The sequence below is a fragment of the Echiichthys vipera genome (genome assembly GCF_963691815.1).
Source record: "Echiichthys vipera genome assembly, chromosome: X".
Taxonomy (NCBI): domain Eukaryota; kingdom Metazoa; phylum Chordata; class Actinopteri; order Perciformes; family Trachinidae; genus Echiichthys; species Echiichthys vipera.
Genome location: NC_139825.1, coordinates 27917806 through 27939773, shown reverse-complemented (window position 1 = coordinate 27939773; position 21968 = coordinate 27917806). Strand labels below are relative to the sequence as shown.

Below are 21968 nucleotides of genomic sequence, written 5' to 3'. Positions count from 1 at the left end.
AATTGGGTTGGATTGAGTTGTGGGAAATTACTTCAATGAAATATGCTGCAGACTGAAATTTCTAATTCTAGTTGACTAGGCTAGAAATGGTTCATGATTCATCATAATGGTTCATTTTGATTTAGACATATAGTAGAGTGAGACACACTCACAACTTTTCCTGGCAGTCCTGGAGGCCCTTGTAGTCCCTTGAAGAAGAGAGGGAAATATGTTAACCCACTTACAGTATATAAAAAGTTATATAAACACATTGGAGAAACAAAGCAGACAACAAACCAGTTCTCCTTTCTCTCCTCTTGGTCCCGCGGGTCCAGGGCTGCCCTATAATCGAACACGGATCAATAAATATGCTGAGCAGCTGACCTTCCTCACAGACTTCAGTAGAGAATCACTAGAGCATATTGAAAAGCTGTCTGTATGAGGATACATAAATGTGTGCCTCACATTTCGTCCGTGCTCTCCTGGGTCTCCCATGTCTCCTTTCTCTCCTAATCGTCCTGGCTGACCAGCCAGTCCCTGAGGGGGTCAATTAAATATGTCCGTTAACTGAACTTTCCATTGATGTTCTAGGGTCAACTTTAAGTATAAGAGTGAAAACTCAAAGACACTTGTCCTACCCTCAGTCCTCTTTCTCCTGTCTTCCCTGGAAGGCCAGATTCCCCCTGATGAAAAAATAGACATTCTGCAGTGACATTTCACACTAATCTTTACAAATAAACACACTTTTTAAGAAGAGAGTTGACATTGAAATGTTGGCATCAATAAGAAGAAGAGATCACACTTACAGGAGTGCCTTCGTCACCCTTCTCTCCTCTATCTCCCTATAAAACACAAGTAGAAATACTGTATTCATTTGAACTGAGTAGGAAACCTTACTGGCATTACATCTCAAAATCTACAGCATGAGTAGAGGGTCAGAGAACATAAACAAAATAAATAGAGAATTTCATGTCATTTTGTCACACAAAGTGTTGTTTTACCTCTAAAATGGCATCTTTAGAAAGAGACGCATGTTGGAAGGAACAGAAGAAAGCTTAACAGATGGACTGATCTAAAGCCTCTTTCACACATAGTTTATTACTGGGATAACTTTTAGGCACCGCTTCACACATGCACTACATTTAAGAACATTTCCATCTCCGGAATTTTCAGACATGCCAGGACAATGCAGGAGTAGATGGTACGTTCCAGCAGGAGTAGATGGTACGGTCCAGCAGAAGAGGAAGATGGGGCAAGGCCAGATGTATGTGTTTGCAGCGGAATGCATCTACTTTTGTTTTCAGGAACAAAAGTTTGCTGAAATGTTCCTTAAATGTAATTCCGCCACCAAATCATGGTCTTTTACATACATCAAATAAGCCACCGAGAAAGTTTATTTCGTGTATAAACTATTAACGGAGAAATCCCGTAGAGTTGTTAAAAGTCAGACATGGCTAACACTGATTAGATAGAGGCATTACGGGGAAGGCATTAAAACGGCTTTTTTAACCACTAACATTGCTCAAACCTTGCAGTAGCATGATAAGAGTCCCTACACATAAAACGAAGCACCAATAGAGTCATTCCTTTTGGATTGCATTTGGTTATCGACTTAAATGGACTTCACTTCAAGAGGAGCTGGTACCGGGGCCAATATGTAAGTCTTTCAAAAACCATCTTTTAATAAATGTTCACTAACTACGTTTCTAGTGCTTTGTTTTATGTATAGGGACTCTTATCATGCTACAGCAAAGGTTTTGATTTTGAGCAGTATTAGTGGTTAAAAAAACGTTTTAATGCCTTCACTGTTCTGCCCCGAGCTGTGTTCAGTGTTAGCCACGTCTGGCTGTAAGCGACTCTCCCGGATTTCTCAGTAAATAGTTGTTACATGAAAAAAACTGTCTCGATGGATTATTTGATGTATGCAAGCGGCGAAAAAAAATCCATGGGATCATGGGTTGATTTTGCACCAGAATTACACTTTAAAGTGAGGTATTGGCAGTACAGATTTCTCTGAATATCGATCCCATCATGCAGGAAATGTTCCTAAACATTTAAAGGATAAACAATGTTTGAAAGGGGCTTAGGATTAGAGAAACATGCAATAGCAATAACATCTTGACTATTTTTTTTACAATAGTACAATGTAATGTCTCACTTCACTGTGTAAAGAAACAATAGCCATAACATTATAAGCTCACTCGAGCTGCAACTAACAATGACAAACTAACTTTTACTATTGATTAATCTGACAATTTTCTTCATTAATCATTTGCTCTATACCATGTTACAAATTTGAGAAAAAATAAGCAAATTCCCCCAGAGCCTAAGTTGACATTTTTTGTTTACAATGATTTAAAACAGTAAAAACAGAACATCCTCACATTAAAGAAGCTGGAACACAAAAGGAATAATTGGTATGTTTTACTAAAAATTACTTAGAGATATTTTGCTGATTTAAACACAGCTCAACGTGGGCAGTGTGTGCAGATGAACCGTGTTTGGTTTTGAGTCAAGTGAATTTCAGCGGACCTCTGCTGCTACACTCCTTAGGTCCACCACGAAAGGAAACCATACACTGTTCATCTGCACACACTGCCCACATTGCCACAATACCAAGCTGGTTTAAAATTGGGAAAGTATCCCTTTAAAAAAGTGGAGTCTGCTTTTCTGTAGAAAGATTGTTGATATTTGAGCTCAACACCCAAACAAATAAACCCTTACCACCAGTGCACCTTCAGACAATTAGCATGCACCAGATTTACTGCCCCTCTCGCTCCCACTGCCTGTCTTTTTGCACATCATTGGCCTTTCCCCTGTCCTGTGCATGAGCACAAATGAAATAGTTTTGTGGGGCTCAGTCTGATCCACTTTGTTTGTTTTCCATTTACCTGTGTTGTGTACTGTATGAGCATCAGATGTTTTTCAAAGCGCAAACACAGAAAAGGCTGTGAGGACATAATCACTGAGTTTGACAAAAAGTGTAGCAGATTAGAATAGCAGACCCCCCTTAACGATGAGTCAACTATCAAAACAGCTGCCATTTAATTATCACCCATGTGTGAGGGAGTAGTTATTATTGGTGTTGTGTTACTTTTCACAGACCACACACCATTCTTACCTCTTTACCAGGCAGACCAGGCTTTCCTGGGATTCCTGGCCGCCCATTCTCTCCCCTCTCTCCTGGTTCACTTGGATCTCCCTAAACAACAGTTGAAAGACCAGTTTGACAATCAAACATACAGAACTAAACAGAGAGGCTAAAAACACGATCGGCCTCTCACCTTGGCACCTGGCCTTCCACTGACACCAGGAACTCCCTGAGGAAAGAGCACATGTTTTATGTAATTTTCAGGGCGTTTTTGGGGGCATGACTTACACTGACAGGTGGCACAAGGGAGTGTTTCATGATGAATAATGGATGATATTGTCAGGAATATATCACAGCAGCTGTAAACATCATGGTTGTGCCATTTGTTTTTCTGTTAAAGAGGTGTTGCAATGAATTTACTCTCTCTCCCGGCTCTCCTTTAGGTCCGACAGCTGACGCTCCTGATCCTGGAGAGCCCTTGCAAAATGACAGAGAAGGAAGTGTCATTTAGACAGATGTTCACCTGTTAGTAGCACACACAAACTGCACACACAAACAATTCCATATTTTCTAGAGATTCATCATTATATCTTGGTTGCCTACTTTCTCTCCTCTCTGTCCCGTCTCTCCTTTGTCTCCTCTTGGCCCCTCGGAACCAGGCAGGCCTCGGTCCCCCTGTAGGAGAACAGCAAAGGACAGGAAACTTATCAGAGTGGAGGAACAGCTAGCTCTGCTAAAATTAAAACATTTTACTGATCTGATCTTACCTGATCACCTTTCTTCCCGGGAAAACCTGGAACCTGCATAATTTGAATAATACAGTAAGGACATCATCACAGACGAAGACAGTCACAGACATTAAGTTTATATCTTAAATGAAAGGACGATGAATTATTATATGTCATGATTTTTTCTTATCTGATCACTCACACTTCTGCCTGGCTCCCCGCGTCCACCTTCATTTCCCTGAGAACAGACAGGTGAAATTGTCCCTTCATCTTTGCTTGAAAATTCATTACATCAGATTATGAAATGTTCTGTGATGGAACCGTGTTCCTATTGACCTGCTGCTTCTTGTATGATTACACCTAATTTAATCAGTCTCACCTTTTCTCCTGCTGCTCCATTGGGACCGGGTAAACCCTGATGACAAATGGAAAGACTCATTCATGAGACTCTCTATGCATTTAGAATAGTCAGACCATGCAGCAAATATGAGACAAAAAGGCACATAGGTGTCATTAGCCAATAAGACATGGCAGTCTGTCACTCACTCTCAACCCTGGTGTTCCTGCGAGGCCCGGCTTTCCTGTGTCCCCCTGCAAGACAACATTATTCAGTCAACAGCTCACAGTTCCACTAAAAGGAAAAGGATGTGAACCGTTGAACTTGATTAAATTAAAAACTGAGCCAAGACAGCTCTACTCACTCTCTCCCCAGTTTCACCAGCCGGTCCTCTCTCCCCCTGCAAAGAGACAAATGTCCAGATTCACTGATTGTTTTCAACAAACAGCATGTTCTGTGACTGTGACCATTGTAACTGGAGGCTGACTTGACTCAAAAAAACATACAAAACCTGTGTTTTTTTTAATCATAAAGCATTAAATTCTAAGAAAGTATCAAAACACTCAATCCACAGAGAAATGCCCACAGCCTGTATTCATAAACAGTGTCTTTAAGCGAGGACTTCTGTACGGGTTGTGATGTCACAACTATACTATATATGGGCAGAAAGTGCCTCTACAGTAGGGCTGGACCCGAAAATTCGACTCTTCAGACATCATTTGTTGGGTAGGTATTCAGTTTTCAATTTTTGTACTTTTCAATTGTTGGGACGGTTTGTTGCTAACGAATATAAGAGCTTCTCAACTTGCATGAGCTCATCAAGTATTATTTGTGCAAAATCGATGGATTCCCTTCAATTTACCAGCCATTTCCACTTACAGAGACAGCCAGTAGAGCAGTAAAGCTACAGCCTGCTGTGTCTTCACCCTTTTCCACCTAACATTTCTTAACTTGACATGTGTTTTTCACTGTGCTGAAAAAGTGCTAAATATGATGCTATATCTGTAAATATGGACCATAGTCATTAAAACACACACACACACACCACACACACACACACACACACACACACACACACACACACACACACACACACACACACACACACACACACACACACACACACACACACACACACACACACACACACACACACACACACACACACACACACACACACACACACACACACACACACACTGTCTCACCCTGTCTCCCTGTGATCCAGGCTCACCTGGCTGTCCTCGGTCCCCCTATCAGAATAAAAGGAATGACAGAGGTCATTTCTCTATCCACAGTTTATAAAAGAAGGGGTTTTCCTTACCTTTTTCTTACCTTACCACCAATTTCTCCTGGAGGCCCACGGGGACCCTGAAAGACATGAGCAAAATACTGGATCATAAATTACATCAACAAGGTTATAATTAAGCCTGTTTATTTGTGTGATAGCAGGGAACATGACATGACAAATTTCAGTGAAAGTTGGGCTATGGCCTACAAAAGAACTGAATGGTTTTAACTGTGAAAGTGCCACCGTGTGGCCATTTATAAAGCACTTTATACTTTTGCTCACAACTCCTAAACTGTGAGGAACAGAACCATATTTATTTTTTCCCACCCATATAGGCCACATGTGTTATGGCATGCATTCTACCACTTTATCCAATATTCAACAAATGTAATACAAAACACTTGCATGACCCTGAAAAAGCAAATGATTATACAACCTGTTTGACATAAATATCTACAATTCTTAAACTTATTGTGCGATTACAACCTTATTTTAATGGCTTATGCACAAAGCAGCTTGGTGCTACAAAATCATGATGACTTCAAATGACCACACCATAACTGTGATTATTCCCACTTGAAATTTGGCATAAATCATTTTTGTACAAACTCCAGAAGTCACAGGATTTAGATTTTGATTGGTATTCTCCAATCTAAATCTGTGTGATTTCTGTCACCATATGATACAGATCTGGGTCCAGGTTACATATCTGGGTCTGGGTCCAAATGTTTTCAAATTGTGATGGCGTGACGACGATTGTGCAGGCATAGAAGTTATGCGCCGTCATTGCTTTTTTAGTAGTTGCTGTATTGTAGTGCAAAAAAACAGATTCACCACCATGACATCAGCCATCTAAAAACAGCTGTGTTTTCAACCTACTCTGTCCCCAGGCTCTCCTTGCTTGCCTGGAGGTCCAGGTGCCCCATCACCTCCATCGCCCTGAAAAACAACCACAAGCTGTTACTCTATAGGTCTAATGAGGGATAAACACCTCACATGCTCAGACTATCCCACATTGAATCAGTCCGCAGTTACCTTTTCTCCCTTGCTTCCCTGTGGTCCTGCTAGCCCTCTAGGACCCTGAGCCCCTAGAGCTGCTGGAGTTCCCTGATAATAAAAATGTAATTAGTCAATGCAAAATAGCCACCCCCCCTGCAGAGTTATCTACAAACTAAACATGTCAGCACATTTGGCAATTATTGACAGCTCTTACTGGGGAGCCCTTCTCGCCCTTCACTGCCACCCCGCTGCCAACTCCTGGAGGTCCCTGTCAGCAAAGAGAGAGGGAGAGATAAGAGCTGAAAATCATTATGCTTGTGCACTCCTCAGGATATTTCTGCACCAAGAGAACATGCTGGTGATGGTATGACTCACCCTCTCTCCTGGGCTGCCCTGGTCTCCCTGCAGAGAGAAAGAAGGGAGGTGGGGGGTGCTGAATGTTGTTGTTAGGAAAGACATTGACATGCTTCATGTGTGTACATACAAACAAGCCATGTTTATGCTTGTAGTATCTCAACATTAAGGCAAACTAATATAAGGAAAAGCCGATGATAACACAGTGCCAGGACAAAATATTCATTATTTACCTAATAGAAATAAGTAGTTAAGTAAGGTCATTCTTTTCTTAATCCACAGAAAACCATTGTTTCATAACTGAGCAATTAAACATGGTTTCAGTTAGTTGGGAATGACAATCAATACAATAATTTTTAACCATGTGATTTATACGAGTTTCCAGAGAATGAGTCCTAACACAATTTATACTGGAAATACCCTCAGCATGTGTCTCAACTATCTATTTGTATACAGTGGAAACTAAAGAAAGAGTGAAATATGTATGCAGTCCTCTTTTTTTAAAAGTTGAAAAAAAACATGACTTTTGAAATGAAAAATCATACACTGAAATATCAGCCTTCCCGGCACATACAAATACTTGAGCCTCCCCTGAAGAAATACTTAAGTAGCTCAATGCTGCCCCCATGTGCATGACTCTGACATTTTGACTTCATCTTGGCCAAAAGCAAAAGGACTCATTGAGAATTCATTAAGGTCTCTAAAATGCCTCGAGAAAGCTGAGGAAAAGTATCTTTTTAATAGAATGTAGAGATTTAAATGAGAGGGTGTCTGCACTTTTCTCAACTTTTAAGACTGCATCTGTCACTACAATAACCCTAATAGAGTGCAGTTGATTTCTAGTTAACATGACAAAAATAACATAAGGGAAATCAAAGATGACAGGATATTGTTTTACTTTAGAGAGTTTAAAGCAACAGATTTGTCTGCGTATTTAAGACTGTAAAATGCTTCCTTTCAAATGTAATGCCTGCAAACTGAATATGTAAAAGCCGAAGCAAGTTTTGCATGCTTTTGGCCCCAAATGGCAGTGAATGATTTGAATTTCAGCTTACGTTAGTAAACTGAACACAACACACTCATGTTTAACAACCCGGCAGGTTCATATGTCACTCCACAGTGCAAAAGGGATGACAGCATCTAACATCGGTAAAACAGCTTTATCTGCACACAAAGACACTCATGGCAGTTTCAAAGACAGCTTGTGTTTTAAAATCGTCACTTGCACAACATCAGAATTTTGGGCTGATAGAGTGAATGATTTGATCTCAGTTAAGGAGTGATGGAAACCTTTCTGTCACTTCAAGGCTTTGAGGCAAGTGTATTTTCAAAGGAAACTCCTGATGAAACAGGTCGCATAGAATGAATCACCATGACAACAAAAGTCACTTCCAAGTAGACAACTGGTGCTTGATTAACATCGCAGAGATATGTGAAATTGGCGAACTTGTTTATTTCTGTTGTCATTTTTACCCGTAACTGTAACGTGTAAAGATATATAGTTAAATACGGTTGCCCGCCGTATCTGACGTTTTTGCTGCCTATGTCGTGTACTGTGTTATTTCGCTAGCATGAATCACAATCTGTCACAGTGGCCGGACTAGCATCTACAGTAGTTTTGGGTGGTGTAATTTTCTTTAGTCTGCAGCCCAACAGGTAAATCAGGTCTCCAACCGAACGTTACTGAAAGTTAATGCAGTTGTCTATTGCTTCTGCGTTGTTGAATTGTATGTACACAGATTTTCAATCCAGAAGTTATAGTAAACAAACATAGGGACTGGGTCTATACTGAAGACACTTATCTAAATTGACTGAGATGTTGAGAAGCAGGGCGGAGGAGGCTAACCTTGATGGAGAGTCCTGGGGTTCCTGGCAAACCTGGACGACCGTCCTGACCAGGTATCCCAGGGACTCCGGCAGCACCTTTGGCCGCATCGCTGCCTGGCCGTCCAGGAGAACCCTTAGTACACCACGCAAACACTGGTTAGTATACAGAAATTACTTTCTAGACAGCTACACCTGACCTGTCTACTGCAGCTGGACATCACTTTACAGATAAGAGTGTGGAGCGTTTGCGTGAGGATAAATTAGGATAAATGAGGCCATACGAAGCACATTTAAGAGTGGAGTCGAAGTCACTCCAGTTTGTTTGTCTTACCGGTATTCCCGGGATGCCTGCCTCTCCTTTCCTCCCTGGAAGACCCCCTCCCGATATAGTTGAGCCTGGTTCACCCTGAAGCAAATCAAAGCACATTGAACGAACGAACGAACACACACGCACGCACGCACGCACGCACGCACGCACGCACGCACGCACGCACGCACACACTTCCTACCGTCTCTTTCAAACTGACGCAAAGAAACTACAAACACTTGTGAGGTGGGTTAGCAAATGATCGCTCAGCTCACCCTTTCACCTTTACCGCCCTTTGGCCCTTCTGGCCCTTGTGGCCCTGACACACCTGTTTCACCCTAGAACAATAGGAAAAACACTGAGGAAGCACAGTACTTCATATCAAAACATTCAATGAACAACGCTACAGGTCAGGAGAATGAGAGTAACTCACTGGATCTCCTCTGATACCAGGCAGGCCCTGCGAACCCTGTAGACGCAAAAACAATATCATTGTGTTACCTCTATGCTAATACAACAGCATGAACAACCGTGGGTTCTGGTCCCGCTACTCACCGGGACCCCTGCATTTCCTGAGGAACCTGGTCGTCCTGGCAACCCTGGACTTCCATCAACTCCAGGAAAACCCTAAACCAGAATTAATTTCACTTCAGTCTTCATTAGGGATGTTTGAATAGTTTGGGAATAGCCTTAGCTGTACTCACTCTCTCCCCCTTTTCTCCTTTCACCCCCACTGAGGGGTCAATAGGGACAGTTTGGCCTGGTGTACCTGGGCGTCCTTCAGGACCTCTTTGCCCTTCCCTACCAGGCAGACCATCACGACCCTAAACAACCCACACACACACACACGCATATATGAACACCACATCGGTACTTACAATCCACAGTTTTTGGAAAAATGCGTACATTGCTCTTAATATATCAGTCTAAATGGATGACTTACAGGATCTCCCTTGCGTCCATCTACACCATCTCTGCCTCTCTCACCCTGTGGAGTTAAACAAAAAAATGGTACCTTAACAGCTGAAAATACAAATTACGAGGAGAGTGGTAAGACATTTAGCAAACTTTCTGCACCTTACCTTCTCTCCACGTGGTCCCCTCTCACCCTAAAAGTCATTGGAAAGATTAAACTCATCAGTAAGCAAGAGGAGCCATCAGAACTTGAATGATGTTTCAGGTCGTCATCAAAGTTATCTAAGTCAGAGAACTTACCTGAGGGCACTGAGTGGTACACTGGTCTGGACCTGTAGGTCCCTAAACATAACAGTGATAGAAACATTAAACTGAAGTGAGAACGTTTTTAGTCTTTATTACAATACTATATACTTACATATATGATATGATATTTCCACAAAAACAGTCATATGAACGATATTTGTTGGAACCTGGGTCCAAATGTTACTTATGTTGTTATTTGTTTGTCAAACAGTCAGCATTAAAACAATTATGGGAAAATTAGTTGTTTTGGCCATCAGTATTTCTTTTGTACACAGATAACAACAAGCAGGAAAAAACATGAACATATGAATACATGTGCTTTTTTTAAAAGGTTTCTTCTAACCTCTGGTATTCTGGCAATGCCACAAAGCAAGTCTGCCAGATCAGTGTGTAGGGTGTCCAGCTGTGCTGCATCACGGGCATACAGGATGTTCTGGGTGCTGCCGTCTGTCACTGCCCGACGTAGCTCCTCGGTATTGGCCTGGTCTATACCCACTGCTAACACTGTCACACCTAGAACACAAACACACCAAAACATTCACAAAACAGAGGTGAATTTTTGGATGTGTGTGTGAAGTATCAGAAGGCTTTGTAAAATACAAAGGTTAAGTTCTTGTGATTTCAAAAGAAGACACACACACAAACATTTTCCATGTTCTTCAACTTGTTTAAGTTCCACATGAGAGTATTTGTCAAGTGACAAATACTCTAGTTTTGCGAATCAGCTTGCATTCTGTGGCTGATTTCTTAAAAACTAAATTGTCCAGATGAAGTCAATGGTTATCTGGTGGGTGCAGGTAGATGCATCCAACCTGGTTAAAGTAAACCCTTAGTTTCATTCAAAGATGACTGCAGTGTGAACCAGCACACCTGTAGCCCTGAGACCACTGGCTGCGACAGTCAGGTTGTCAGCTGATGTTTTGTCCGCGATGATGACGACAGCACCGGGGACCCTCGGTCTCCGTCCGGCTGAGGGGGTCAGAAAGTACTGCCTGGTGTATGTCACAGCCTCGCCTGCAGAGGGAGATAGACAACATTACAACTCCTAACACACACATACCGAGCAGAAATGGAAAAGGAGACACATAAGAGAGAGAGAAAAAACTGACCAATGTTATTCCCAGGGCTTTCATCAAATGGTGTGGACTGGATCTCTTGAAGAAGCGTGTCAGACCTGCCATGGCGATTAAGCAGGAACCATATTTTGGGTCTGTAACCATATACTACAACTCCCACCTGTAACAGGCAGAAAATAATCAAAATGTTGGCAGTAGACAGCTAAAAATAAGTGAGCTAATGTACCTCTCCAGACCCTGTTTTGGGAATACAAAAGCAGTACCTGAGAGTCACGGGCTCCGATAGTAGTGAGCGACCCTGCTGCACTTGTGAGGAGTTCCCGCAGTGGTCTTGCGAGACTAATCCGATCAGTAGAAGCTGGCACCAGGAACACCACGTCCAGACGCCCTCTCACACACACTGCAGAGAGAGAAGTTTGTAAGGTATCAAAAGGTTCTTATGGTTAGTATATAAAAAAGAGGATGTGCTGGTGTCTTACCAGTGCGTTCATCTACAGAGCTCTCAGTTCCCAATCCAGTTTCAAAGGTGGGTTGCACGGTAAAGCGATAACGACGGCCCAACCGCAGCCCAGTCACCTGGTAAGAGCTGGACGCAGCAGGGAGCGTAACAGACAAGCCTGGACCGGTATCTGAGAGATATGAACAGTTAAAATGATAGGAGTGAAGAGCAGGCAGAACCTTCAATAAATAAATGAGAACATGAATAATGACATGTTTTACCTGTCCCATCTCTCCAGCGTAGAATATATCCTGTGGCACCTGATAGTGGAGTCCAGCCAAGCCTCACAGAATCGCGGGAAACCTCTGCCACTCGTAAAGTTGTGGTAGTTACTGCGGGAGTGGGGGCACCGGCTGTATACACGGATACAAAGAAGGAGCATTGGTAATTTCGATTTGACACTTCATCCAAAATATTTGTTAAAATACAAGATTTTACTGAGGTAGATATCACTGAGGCCCGCAATGCAATATGCAGTATGTTATATTCGACTACTGTATATTCAGCAACTATACAAGTGCAGTACCCGTTCAAAACGTGCCAGTATTGCTGCTCGCAGATTTCTTGAGAATCGCTCATCCAAACAACCTGACACTGGACATTGGGCTTTCTTGTGTCCTGAATACACCTGCCATGACATAGTTATTTCTCCTAGCAATGGTAGGGTGCTGCTAGTGTTAGTATGTATGCTAGTATACACATCTTTTGCTAACAGCTAGCTATTTGGGACCAGGCTACTTTCAGGAATAAAAGTCTGTGACTGACTGTAGCATGTAGCAGAGACTGAGCTGCGCCCACAATGCTGCTAGGCCAGTGCCAAGTGTGAAGTCGATCAGATGAACAGTTGTCAAGAAAATCGAAGGACAGACAGACAGAGACTCTTTCCATTTAAGTTATTCTCAGCATTTGTGAGTTACACTTTATTTATAAACGCCAAGTAATGTCAAAGCTGAACATCATTTGTTTATTTTCTCCAGCCTATACACTTAACAAGGATTATCAAAATGTGCCGGAACCATGAAATAATTTCTCAATATAGGAATACAGGACTTACGTGTGGTGACTCTGACAGACACAGGAGTTCCCTCTCTGTTTTGAACTAAAGCCATGACCTGCACCTCGTACTGGGCTCCGGGGTCCAAACGGTCTAACTCCACTGCCGTCACATCTCCACCCACCAGCTGACTCCTCTGTTCACCACCTACAGCAGCACATAGTCGTAATAGTGAGTGAACCACACCGTGCCTACTTTAAAACATGCATAACAGAGGAAAGCAACTTATTTCTCATTAAAACATAAAAAGAGATACTTTGCTGATTTAAATGAAGCTATATGTCATGGCACTGTGGGCGGTGTCTGGAGATGAGCAGCGCTTAGCTTTGGCCCAGGGCTGCAGCGCACGATGCTCAAGGCAAAGGAGGTCTGCCAGGAGTCCAACGAGACCCCACTGAATTTTCCACCACAGAAGGGGAGCCAAAAACTATTCATCTACACACACTGCCCACATTGCCATGATACAGAGCTGGTTTTAAATGGGCAAAATCTCCCTTGACTGGCAAATTGATGATTTGAAAGAAACTATTATTCTTGCACTAAGATGTGAGATCTATATGAGATGATTACCATCCATTCTCCTCCAAGACACACGATAGGCTGTTGCTCCCTGCACACCAACCCAAGTCACTCGGACAACCTCTCCACGGGCTTCCTGGACTTGCAGTGACGTTACAGTCCCAACCACAGACTGATCTGCCTCTGAAGGTTGGAACAGGAAAGAATCAGTTGATTATTTTATTTTGTATTGCCCTACTCAGCCAGGTTTCTCAGACCGGATTCAATGTGGTACCTGTTCTAATATTCAGGGTGGAAGGACTTCCCTCTCGAGAGCCAGAAAGTGAAGAAACTAATATGCTGTAGGCTGAATCTGACTGTAGTCCGTCAATGGTGAAGGAAGAGACATCGGCGCCCACGTTACGAGTTGTTTCAACTCCTGCACCGGCAAAACAAAGCAAAGAGATGGAAATGTAGTAATGTTGACTTCCTCAAACTATAGATAAACACTGAGCTTTTTCCTGTTCTTCATATTGCCCCATTATCATTTATATGGATCAGTGACGGCTGCTGGTCTTTCAAGGAAGGGAAGCTCATTTTTGCGGCATACATCATAAATGTGTTTGTTTATTTATATGTAAATTCTACCCTTCGTTCCTTGTTCATATCTTGTTATACCAACTAGGTGGCTTTTCCAGGGACTTGACCATTGTCCTCTCAATGGCAGCAGAGCTAGGCTGCTTAAACAGCCTTAGGCCAGCTGGAGCTGCTGCGCCAGGCAACTGTGAAGTGTGACCGCCTGTGAGTATGAGTGATTGTGACAGGGGATGAAGCTCCAAAGCTGCCGCTGCTCGTTGGGGAAAGAAACCGCAGAGTGACAGAACAGAGTTGCGAAACACAACGCTAGTTGTTTTTTACAAAGACAAAGTCTCTGGGGATCGGTAAAGTCTCCGAGTTAGTTCAGAACAACGGAATGAAAAACTTGGAAAATGTTCCGGTGGATGTTTATTCTTCAAGATCGCTGATTCGCTCATTTAGCTGTCAATCAAAAAAGGATTCTGCCTCAGAGAGCTCATCCAATCATCATACAGAAGCTGAGCGTCCAGGCCAGCCCACTGTACCATAGAGCCCCAGAGACGCTGAGCGTCCAATGGGCGGGACAAAGCCCAGCATTTATCCAATGAGCGTCTAGTTTCGCTGCAGTGGAACAACCCGCTCTACGCTTCCCCATTGAAGTCAGTAGAAGCTGAGCGTCCGACTGTGTAAAGCTGTGGCGCTTTGGCGATGAATGAGAAGTTGCTCCGGTTACCTGTGATAAGAAGCTGATTCTGTACAAAAATGAAGGCTTTCTAGGGCGTATTTAGTACACAGCAGTATATATTTCACCACTTTTTTTTTTTGTGACATTTTAGGGGATGCTGAGCTTCCCTTGCATATTTAGAGCAATCAACACTGATATGGATGTATCTTATGTCTGGAAACTACTGATCATTAATGGTTAATAATTGCTTACCATCATCACGGCGCCAAGTGACTTTATAGCCAGTTGCTCTACTGGAACGTGACCATGAGATGCGTATCCTCTGAGATGTGACGTCCACAATTCGAAGGCCAGACACTGATCCACCGTGGGGATTCGTCCGACTGGTCAGTGTGACCACTTCTCCAACACGCTGATCAGCCACAGATGCAACACCAATTACCAGCTCCTCATCTGGTTGCAGGCCGTCGATGGTGAAGGCTGTGACCTCGGCCCCCACAATACGAGACTGCTCTGCACCTGAAACGAGGAACATAAAGGACAATATTAAATCTTGCACATTAAAAACTGTAAAAGACTGTAAAGTAAAGGTATAAAACAAAGTCAGCTTTATACTCTGCTGTTTTTCAAAGGATCATGAAATAAGATGAAAATAAATCAGTTTTTTCTCTATCTTCAATTCAATGTAAAAGACAAATACAATAACAGGATTCAAAAGTATAAATTCACATAAAAAACATTAACGGCATATAACACTTACTGTTGCCTTGTCTCCAAGTAACCCTGTAACCTGTTGCCCCAGGAGCACCTGTCCAGGCAATTCGAAGTCTTCGACTGTTTGCGTTTGTCACTCTGAGATTAGTCACTCTGCCTGCACCAAGCTCTGAAATAAAAGGCATACGGGACCTAATGTGGCAAAATTCAATGCATAAATCTTTTTTGGAAAGCAAACCAAAATATTTCACTTCTAGGTGAACAACAGGTATACAGAAAAGGTTGCACATCATTCCCCAACCCAGGCTATAGGCTTTCAAAGAAATATATAAATAGATATGTTGGGGAACAATGCCTTCATTAAGATATCCACAGGTATACATAATAAACATAACAAACTCATTGAATAGAATGTTTTTGGTGAGGATGTTCTTTTATCTAAGCTTAGATCAACAGTTTGTCTGATTATGAGAAACACTCAATTGAATATGGTTAAAAAAGACATTAGGAACACAATTGATCTATAATAAATTCAGTAGGCGATTTAAGTGGGAATGCCATCCGACCATGGCTCTGAAATATCTATAATATATGCCATCTATTCATCTGTGGTGCTGAAGTAGCAGATGGATTTGTAATGGTGACTTTTTCTCCAAGAGTCCCAGCCTTCAGTCAGTTTGGTCTTGGGTCTATAATATTATCTAAATTATAGCTAGGGGGTTATGTATGTGACGGTTTGCTAGTCACAGGTGAACGAATTGAACCAGGTCTGTCGCTCCTGTTTAAAATGAACAATAAAAAAATGAATCTGCTACTGAATATACTAATATAAAGTAGCTGTTACATTTAAAACATCCAGGGATGTTGATATTTAAAGATTAATAAGGGATCACAACAGCTATCTCTGTGTCTGTGTGAATGAACAGCAAAGTTATTGTCAAATGTCAAGATAAAAAAAGAAACAAATAAACTAACAAAGTAGGGGAAGAATTGCATTAAAAATTAGATGGGCATTTTAGTTATCTGCTATCACAAAACAGCACAGTGTCACTACTCTTCCCACCTGGTTTAATGTAGACAGTAACTGGGTCTCCTTCATTTTCTCCCACCAGCGCTGTGACACTAACACCGTACGACACTCCCACTGTCAGGTCTCTGAGGTCAAGGGTCGTCTGGTTTCCAGGGATACTCCGTATTTCCTCTGATCCCGCTTACATGAGGTGAAAGAAAAAAAAAACAGTATTTTCACAAGCATGTCTTCGATCTTAATTGGACGCAGAAAAAAATCGAAATGAATAATGAATAATAAAATGATTAATAAAAATCTGTTGGTCAGCGTACCTTCTGTGTTCAGGATAATGATGCGGTACTGTGTTGCCCCGGCTACACCAGTCCAGCCAAGTCTGACAGTACTGCCCAGAGACTCTACAACTCTCAGGTTGGACACCCTCCCCACTGGCTGTTCCTCTGCAACACCATAGGATTAGGACATTCATGAAAGGTAAATACAAGTGCAAATATGTTTATACATATTTAGATTGGGATTCAGAGTTCCATTTCCTCTGATTGAGTTACCTACCTCTGGATGTCGTGGAGACAGGAGTGGCCTCTTCACGACCTTCGAACAGGGTGTACAGGGTGATGATGTATTCTGTGTTGGGCTGAAGGCCTGTTAGCTCATAACTGGTAGTGGTTCTAGGAAAAGTCAGGGTTTGGACAGAGCCTCCTGGAGATAAAGCAACAGTCCAAGATCAGTGGATTCATCCCAACAGTACCAGTGGATACTTCCTTTTAACTGAAACTTAGATGGAGAGCAGGCATTTAATGGATTATTTGGCTATAGTTCAGTAAAATCATGTATTAATAAAACTATTACAAAGTCAGAATGACACAGTACACATAACATCCCTGTTATCTATCTGTCTATATTAACACAAACAATGTAAATTAATATCTGTCACAACATAAGAATTGACACAACTCCACTTTGTATTAACATGATCCTTTTTTAGGCTTGATTTGACATGTGTTAGCACATCATAGCTCATAACATGTCTATGTTGCACAGTCCTCCTTAAAATCACAGAATGTTACATGTAAGGTACAAAAAGACTGCAAAAGGGACAAATGTGGGTGTACGTGCACGTCTGACCTTCCCCCGCCATCCACTGCAGGCGGTATCCTTGAGATGACTGAATGATTCTCCAGGTGAGGCGAATAGTGGACGGGCCAGTGGTAGCTGCTCTGAGCACCTGCTGTTCCTGTTGCTCTGGGGGAAAGACACATGATATAATATATGTGTAATTATGAAAAAAAAATGAAATCTGAAAAATGTTAAACAGGCAGATTCACATTTTTTCATGATTTAAAAACAACACTGAAATGTATGTGCATGTTTACTGATTTTATATTATGTATTCCTTCTGCCAACAGGAGATCAGTTTCTCAAGTGATTTCAATCTAAGTGAAAAAATCCTCAGTCCCTGCTCTGTGCGGGGGAAAAAAGAAGCTTAGCTAAAACTAACACATGGCTGTAAGCCTGTGAATGTTCTCATTTGTCCAGGTCATCGTTATCTCCAAAGCAATTTCAGTCAAAAGCAACTGGACTTGGTTATTTGTCTAGGAAGACGTTTCATCCAAGAGGCTTCATCAGTTCATGTACGCATCTGACCAGACTGGGACTGGTCCAATTAATGGTACGGAAATCCAGGTATTTAACCTCTCACAACAGTCGTTGGTAGGAAGTAGGTTTTGACTTCGTTAGTGCTTTATGGAGTCTTAACGACAGTCGTTAGAGTCACATTTGTGAACTTCTATGCAAAAGTAGAGAAACCATCGCTAAACAGAGGAGGAGGTCTGAGACACACTTATCTCCAATTTACAATGCTGCCCTTTCATCCCTTCCCAGGAGATTCAACAATTCAAAAACAAAGAACAACTGTTCACAAATGTCCCAGCCTGGTCAGTTGCGTACATGAACTGATGAAGCCTCTTGGATGAGAGGTGAAACGTCTTCCTAGACAAATAACCAAGTCCAGTTGCTTTTATCTGAAATTGCTTTGGGGATAACACATGGCTGGTTTTGGTGAGGTTGTGATAAAGAACATCCATAAGTAAGAAAAAGTTCAGCTCGCAGAAAGCTTCAGGTCAACACCTGAACTGAACTCTTCAACTATGGACTACCTCTGTGGAGCTTCTACCTCTTGTACTTAAACAAGAAGCTCCTCCTGCAGTAGTTCATAATTACGTAAGACAATTAAATAGCAATTAATAAATGAACAAAAACTACGGTATTTATAAAGCATTATTCTCATTGTCCTCCAAATGCGGACATGTTAACAATACAGATAATTTGGGGTACTAAAAAAGACTATTACTACTACTACTACTCCTCTACTATAAAGCCCATTCGTGCTCACTTCCTGTTTGGCAGTTTGCAGCCACCAGCAGATAATATGACTGGATATAACCACTCGATTCATTTGAATTGGATGTACTAATAAATATGCTGAGTGGTTATTTAATTAGATGTAAATGATGATAGTATGCATTCTGAAATAGCCAGAATTTACTTATGCTAGCAGGTTAGCATGCTAGCATAAGCCTGAAGCTTATTTAAGTCTATATTTTGACAATACATGTGTAAATGCAATGTTGATTGCATTACTACAATGTACTACATATTTTAGGGTTATTTTATCATTTTAATTATTTTTATCATGTTATCTTTACTTTATTATCTGACCTTATTCTTTGGTTTTATTGATGTCTCCTTTACTGCAGTTAATGTATTGATTCTGTACTGTGTAATTCTTATATTAATGTGTAAATCATTTTTTTTAAAAGTTAAACACTTTTGTCTTCTCTCAAACGTACTTAACGTACTTAGCATATAGGATTATGAGCAGGAAACATTTAGTGTCAGGAAAGATTGCCTGCTCCTTTGATGCTCAACCCTTTGAAATGCCTGGACCAGATGGAACCGGTAGAGACAGTCGCGTCAGCACAAAGCTGGTTGTGTGACATTTGTGCGGTCTGGGGGGGGGGGGGGGGGTTATACGCTAACAAATTCAACATTTTACTCCATAGCACATGCCTTTTTGGAATGCCACACGAAGCTATTTAGAGTGGCTGGGAATGTGGAAGAAAAACTCCATTTCAAAATGAACTTTGATATACTGTTTAGAATTTAATTTAATGTTTGGCATCATACCTGTAAGAAAACTTGGTATTGCTGAATATATTAATGATATATTTTCAGGTAAACACTAAGGCTTCATTCAATGTGGTCCTAACATTTTTCCCTAAAAAGCAGACAGACAAGTAATCACAAACCACAGACAACATAAATAGTTGTTACTACTGGTTTACATAGGAACAAACAAGCTGAGCAAAAGTAAAGTTTAAGTTACTGTGGTGTACAGTATGTAGAGCACTGTATATATATCTGACTTCTTTGATAGCAGAACTAGGACACACAACAGCTTCAGTCCTCCATTAGCAGCTCTCTGTTCACTACAGCAGCCCTGCTGTGACTCAAGCTTCATTCAAATAACGATGGTCCGCCTGAAGTGACACCATATGGCCTTACTCACGAGAGACAGATGGTGTGTGTGTATAATGATGAGTGTGTAGGTGTGCTCACAATGTTCCTTAAACAGAGCTAAACAGTAACATGTGTAGGTCAAACAGCAGAGAAGAGTAGTCATCTTCTCCATCTCTGCTTCCTGTCTCTGTATCCTTAGCAGGACACAGCAGAAGGCAAGCACCTATTCAACAAGCATTCCTCTACTACAATTTCTAATTTTGGAAGCACAAACACAAAAAGAGAATGTAATTTAGTGTACTGTGGCAATACGCTGTCTTGGTGTGTGTGTGTGTGTGTGTGTGTGTAACTGTGAGTTTTGCATGAACACAGAGAAAAATTGAAACAGCAGACACAGATGTTGAAGTTGGGATGGACTAGCATCACCACACCTACCTATCTTGAACCTGGCTGTTGCTACAGGGCCCTCAGTGTTGCCCTCATACAGCGGGATGATGGTGACAATGTACTCAGTGTCGGGCTGCAGTCTGGACAAAGTGTGAAATTCACTGCCACCAGCAACCTCCACTGTCTCAACATTTCGACCTTTGTGAACAAAATAATGACATGAGTATGCAAATTTTTAAAAAATAAGGCAAAGTGACAAGGTGTTGTTTGTCTGCTTTGTCCTGACCCGTAAATGGTCCCCAGACCAGACGGTAGGCCCGCGCACCACTGACGCTTCTCCACCGCACACGAACACTGCCCTCTGACTCCGTCTCCACTGATAACTGCTGTACTGCCTCAAGGCGCACTGACACATGCAAAAACATGAAGACACATATCTGAATAATATTTGCTAATTTTATTGAAACCCATTCAAACCACAAGGAGACTGTATCAAATACATATACTGTGTCTGACACTTTTTTAAAAGGAAAAATTCAGATGGGAGGTTGTTTGAGTTACTTACCCATAGTTAGTGTATTACTCACAGTAGCTGGCAGTTATCATTCACCCACTTTGGAGAAATAGACAGGAGGACTACCACGGAAACTAAGCAATGTACTGCTGTGAATGAGGTCAACCGTTAAATGTAATTTAGCCACCTAAAAAAACACACCTAAAAAACAATATCAGTTTAAGTGTGAGCTGTATTTAAAATATTTTCACTCCTTTACCTTGCTGTCAAACAACCCTGTTTAGTTTACACGGGGGGAACTGAAGACGACATGGATGAAAACCGTTTTTTTACCTTGCAGAACTATCCCTTTAAAACACCTAAGTTTTTAACACACAATAACACAAACAAACTAACTGATCGAGGCAGCAGTAAACCAGCAACTCCTGTGTGCTGTGAGGTAAAATCATGTTATCGATGTAGTCTGGTGGCTTTAAAGAGGCAGGAACAGCTTCAGCTTCCTCCGTGTAAACTTAAACAGGGCTGTTTAATGGCAAGCTAAAGCTGTAAAAAAAATACTGTAAATATAGCAAACTGATATTGTTTTTTGGTGGGCCTTTTTTAGCTACTCTGTCATTTTCAGCAGTACATTGCCTAGTTCCTGTGCTGGTCCTTCTATGAGCTTCTCCAAACTTCCCCATATATAACAGTAACAAAAGCATTAATAATGGGGCCACAAGGCGGACTTACATGTGCGGGCGTTGAGGACGGACGGGGATGCAGAGTTTCTGGGGAACAGTGGGTAGAGGCTGATGACGTACTCTGTGTCGGGCTGAAGAGATTCCAAGGTGACAGAAGTGGTGTCTGCAGACAGAGACTGCTCTAACAGCTGAGCTGCTGGCTGACCTGCTCTTCCAACCACACAATAGGTAGGGAAAGTAGGCATTAAGGGGATGCAGAAGATCAATTAGTACACTAATAGCAATCACAAATTATACCGCACAGTATGTCATTAGATAAATTGCCTGACAACAAGCTGAAAACATACAGGCTTTGTCCTCACTTCATTAACTTTACCTAATTCTCAGCTCAGAGCACAAAGTATTGCAGCCACCTAGCTGTAGAGAAGCATTGTTCATAGGCAGTGCGTGTATGTGTGCGAGTACGGGCAGAAACAGGAACGAGTAGAAACATCACACCTCCCCTTACAGAATACACACTGGCCTCACTCTCACGCATGTGCCCGCCCGACTAGTCAGAAGAGGAGCTCCATATGAGACTGGCACTCCTGCCACATGTTCGGAGG

General features: G+C 41.8%; 1 protein-coding gene across 2 annotated transcripts in view; it reads right to left on the bottom strand.

The window, feature by feature from the left end:
• col7a1 (collagen, type VII, alpha 1) overlaps positions 1-21968 on the bottom strand; it is a 71834-nt gene that overhangs the window by 35050 nt on the left and 14816 nt on the right. For both annotated transcript variants that reach the window (XM_083939882.1, XM_083939883.1), the window contains exons 10-56: positions 21413-21568; positions 20456-20575; positions 20218-20367; positions 17389-17505; positions 16816-16962; positions 16578-16703; positions 16300-16446; positions 15283-15405; positions 14775-15041; positions 13557-13700; positions 13334-13465; positions 12764-12910; positions 11931-12062; positions 11690-11839; positions 11474-11610; positions 11244-11370; positions 11005-11148; positions 10478-10647; positions 10129-10170; positions 9996-10022; positions 9857-9901; positions 9618-9737; positions 9469-9540; positions 9347-9382; positions 9189-9251; positions 8938-9012; positions 8626-8739; positions 6801-6827; positions 6640-6693; positions 6462-6533; positions 6306-6365; positions 5471-5506; positions 5344-5388; positions 4500-4535; positions 4345-4389; positions 4178-4213; positions 4001-4036; positions 3838-3870; positions 3674-3745; positions 3491-3547; positions 3264-3299; positions 3101-3181; positions 786-821; positions 618-662; positions 445-516; positions 277-321; positions 153-188 (exon numbers count right to left, since the gene is read on the bottom strand). In XM_083939882.1, coding sequence (XP_083796008.1) covers positions 153-188; positions 277-321; positions 445-516; positions 618-662; positions 786-821; positions 3101-3181; positions 3264-3299; positions 3491-3547; positions 3674-3745; positions 3838-3870; positions 4001-4036; positions 4178-4213; positions 4345-4389; positions 4500-4535; positions 5344-5388; positions 5471-5506; positions 6306-6365; positions 6462-6533; positions 6640-6693; positions 6801-6827; positions 8626-8739; positions 8938-9012; positions 9189-9251; positions 9347-9382; positions 9469-9540; positions 9618-9737; positions 9857-9901; positions 9996-10022; positions 10129-10170; positions 10478-10647; positions 11005-11148; positions 11244-11370; positions 11474-11610; positions 11690-11839; positions 11931-12062; positions 12764-12910; positions 13334-13465; positions 13557-13700; positions 14775-15041; positions 15283-15405; positions 16300-16446; positions 16578-16703; positions 16816-16962; positions 17389-17505; positions 20218-20367; positions 20456-20575; positions 21413-21568 — 4190 coding nt within the window. The remainder of the gene's footprint in view (positions 1-152; positions 189-276; positions 322-444; positions 517-617; positions 663-785; positions 822-3100; positions 3182-3263; positions 3300-3490; positions 3548-3673; positions 3746-3837; positions 3871-4000; positions 4037-4177; positions 4214-4344; positions 4390-4499; positions 4536-5343; positions 5389-5470; positions 5507-6305; positions 6366-6461; positions 6534-6639; positions 6694-6800; positions 6828-8625; positions 8740-8937; positions 9013-9188; positions 9252-9346; positions 9383-9468; positions 9541-9617; positions 9738-9856; positions 9902-9995; positions 10023-10128; positions 10171-10477; positions 10648-11004; positions 11149-11243; positions 11371-11473; positions 11611-11689; positions 11840-11930; positions 12063-12763; positions 12911-13333; positions 13466-13556; positions 13701-14774; positions 15042-15282; positions 15406-16299; positions 16447-16577; positions 16704-16815; positions 16963-17388; positions 17506-20217; positions 20368-20455; positions 20576-21412; positions 21569-21968) is intronic.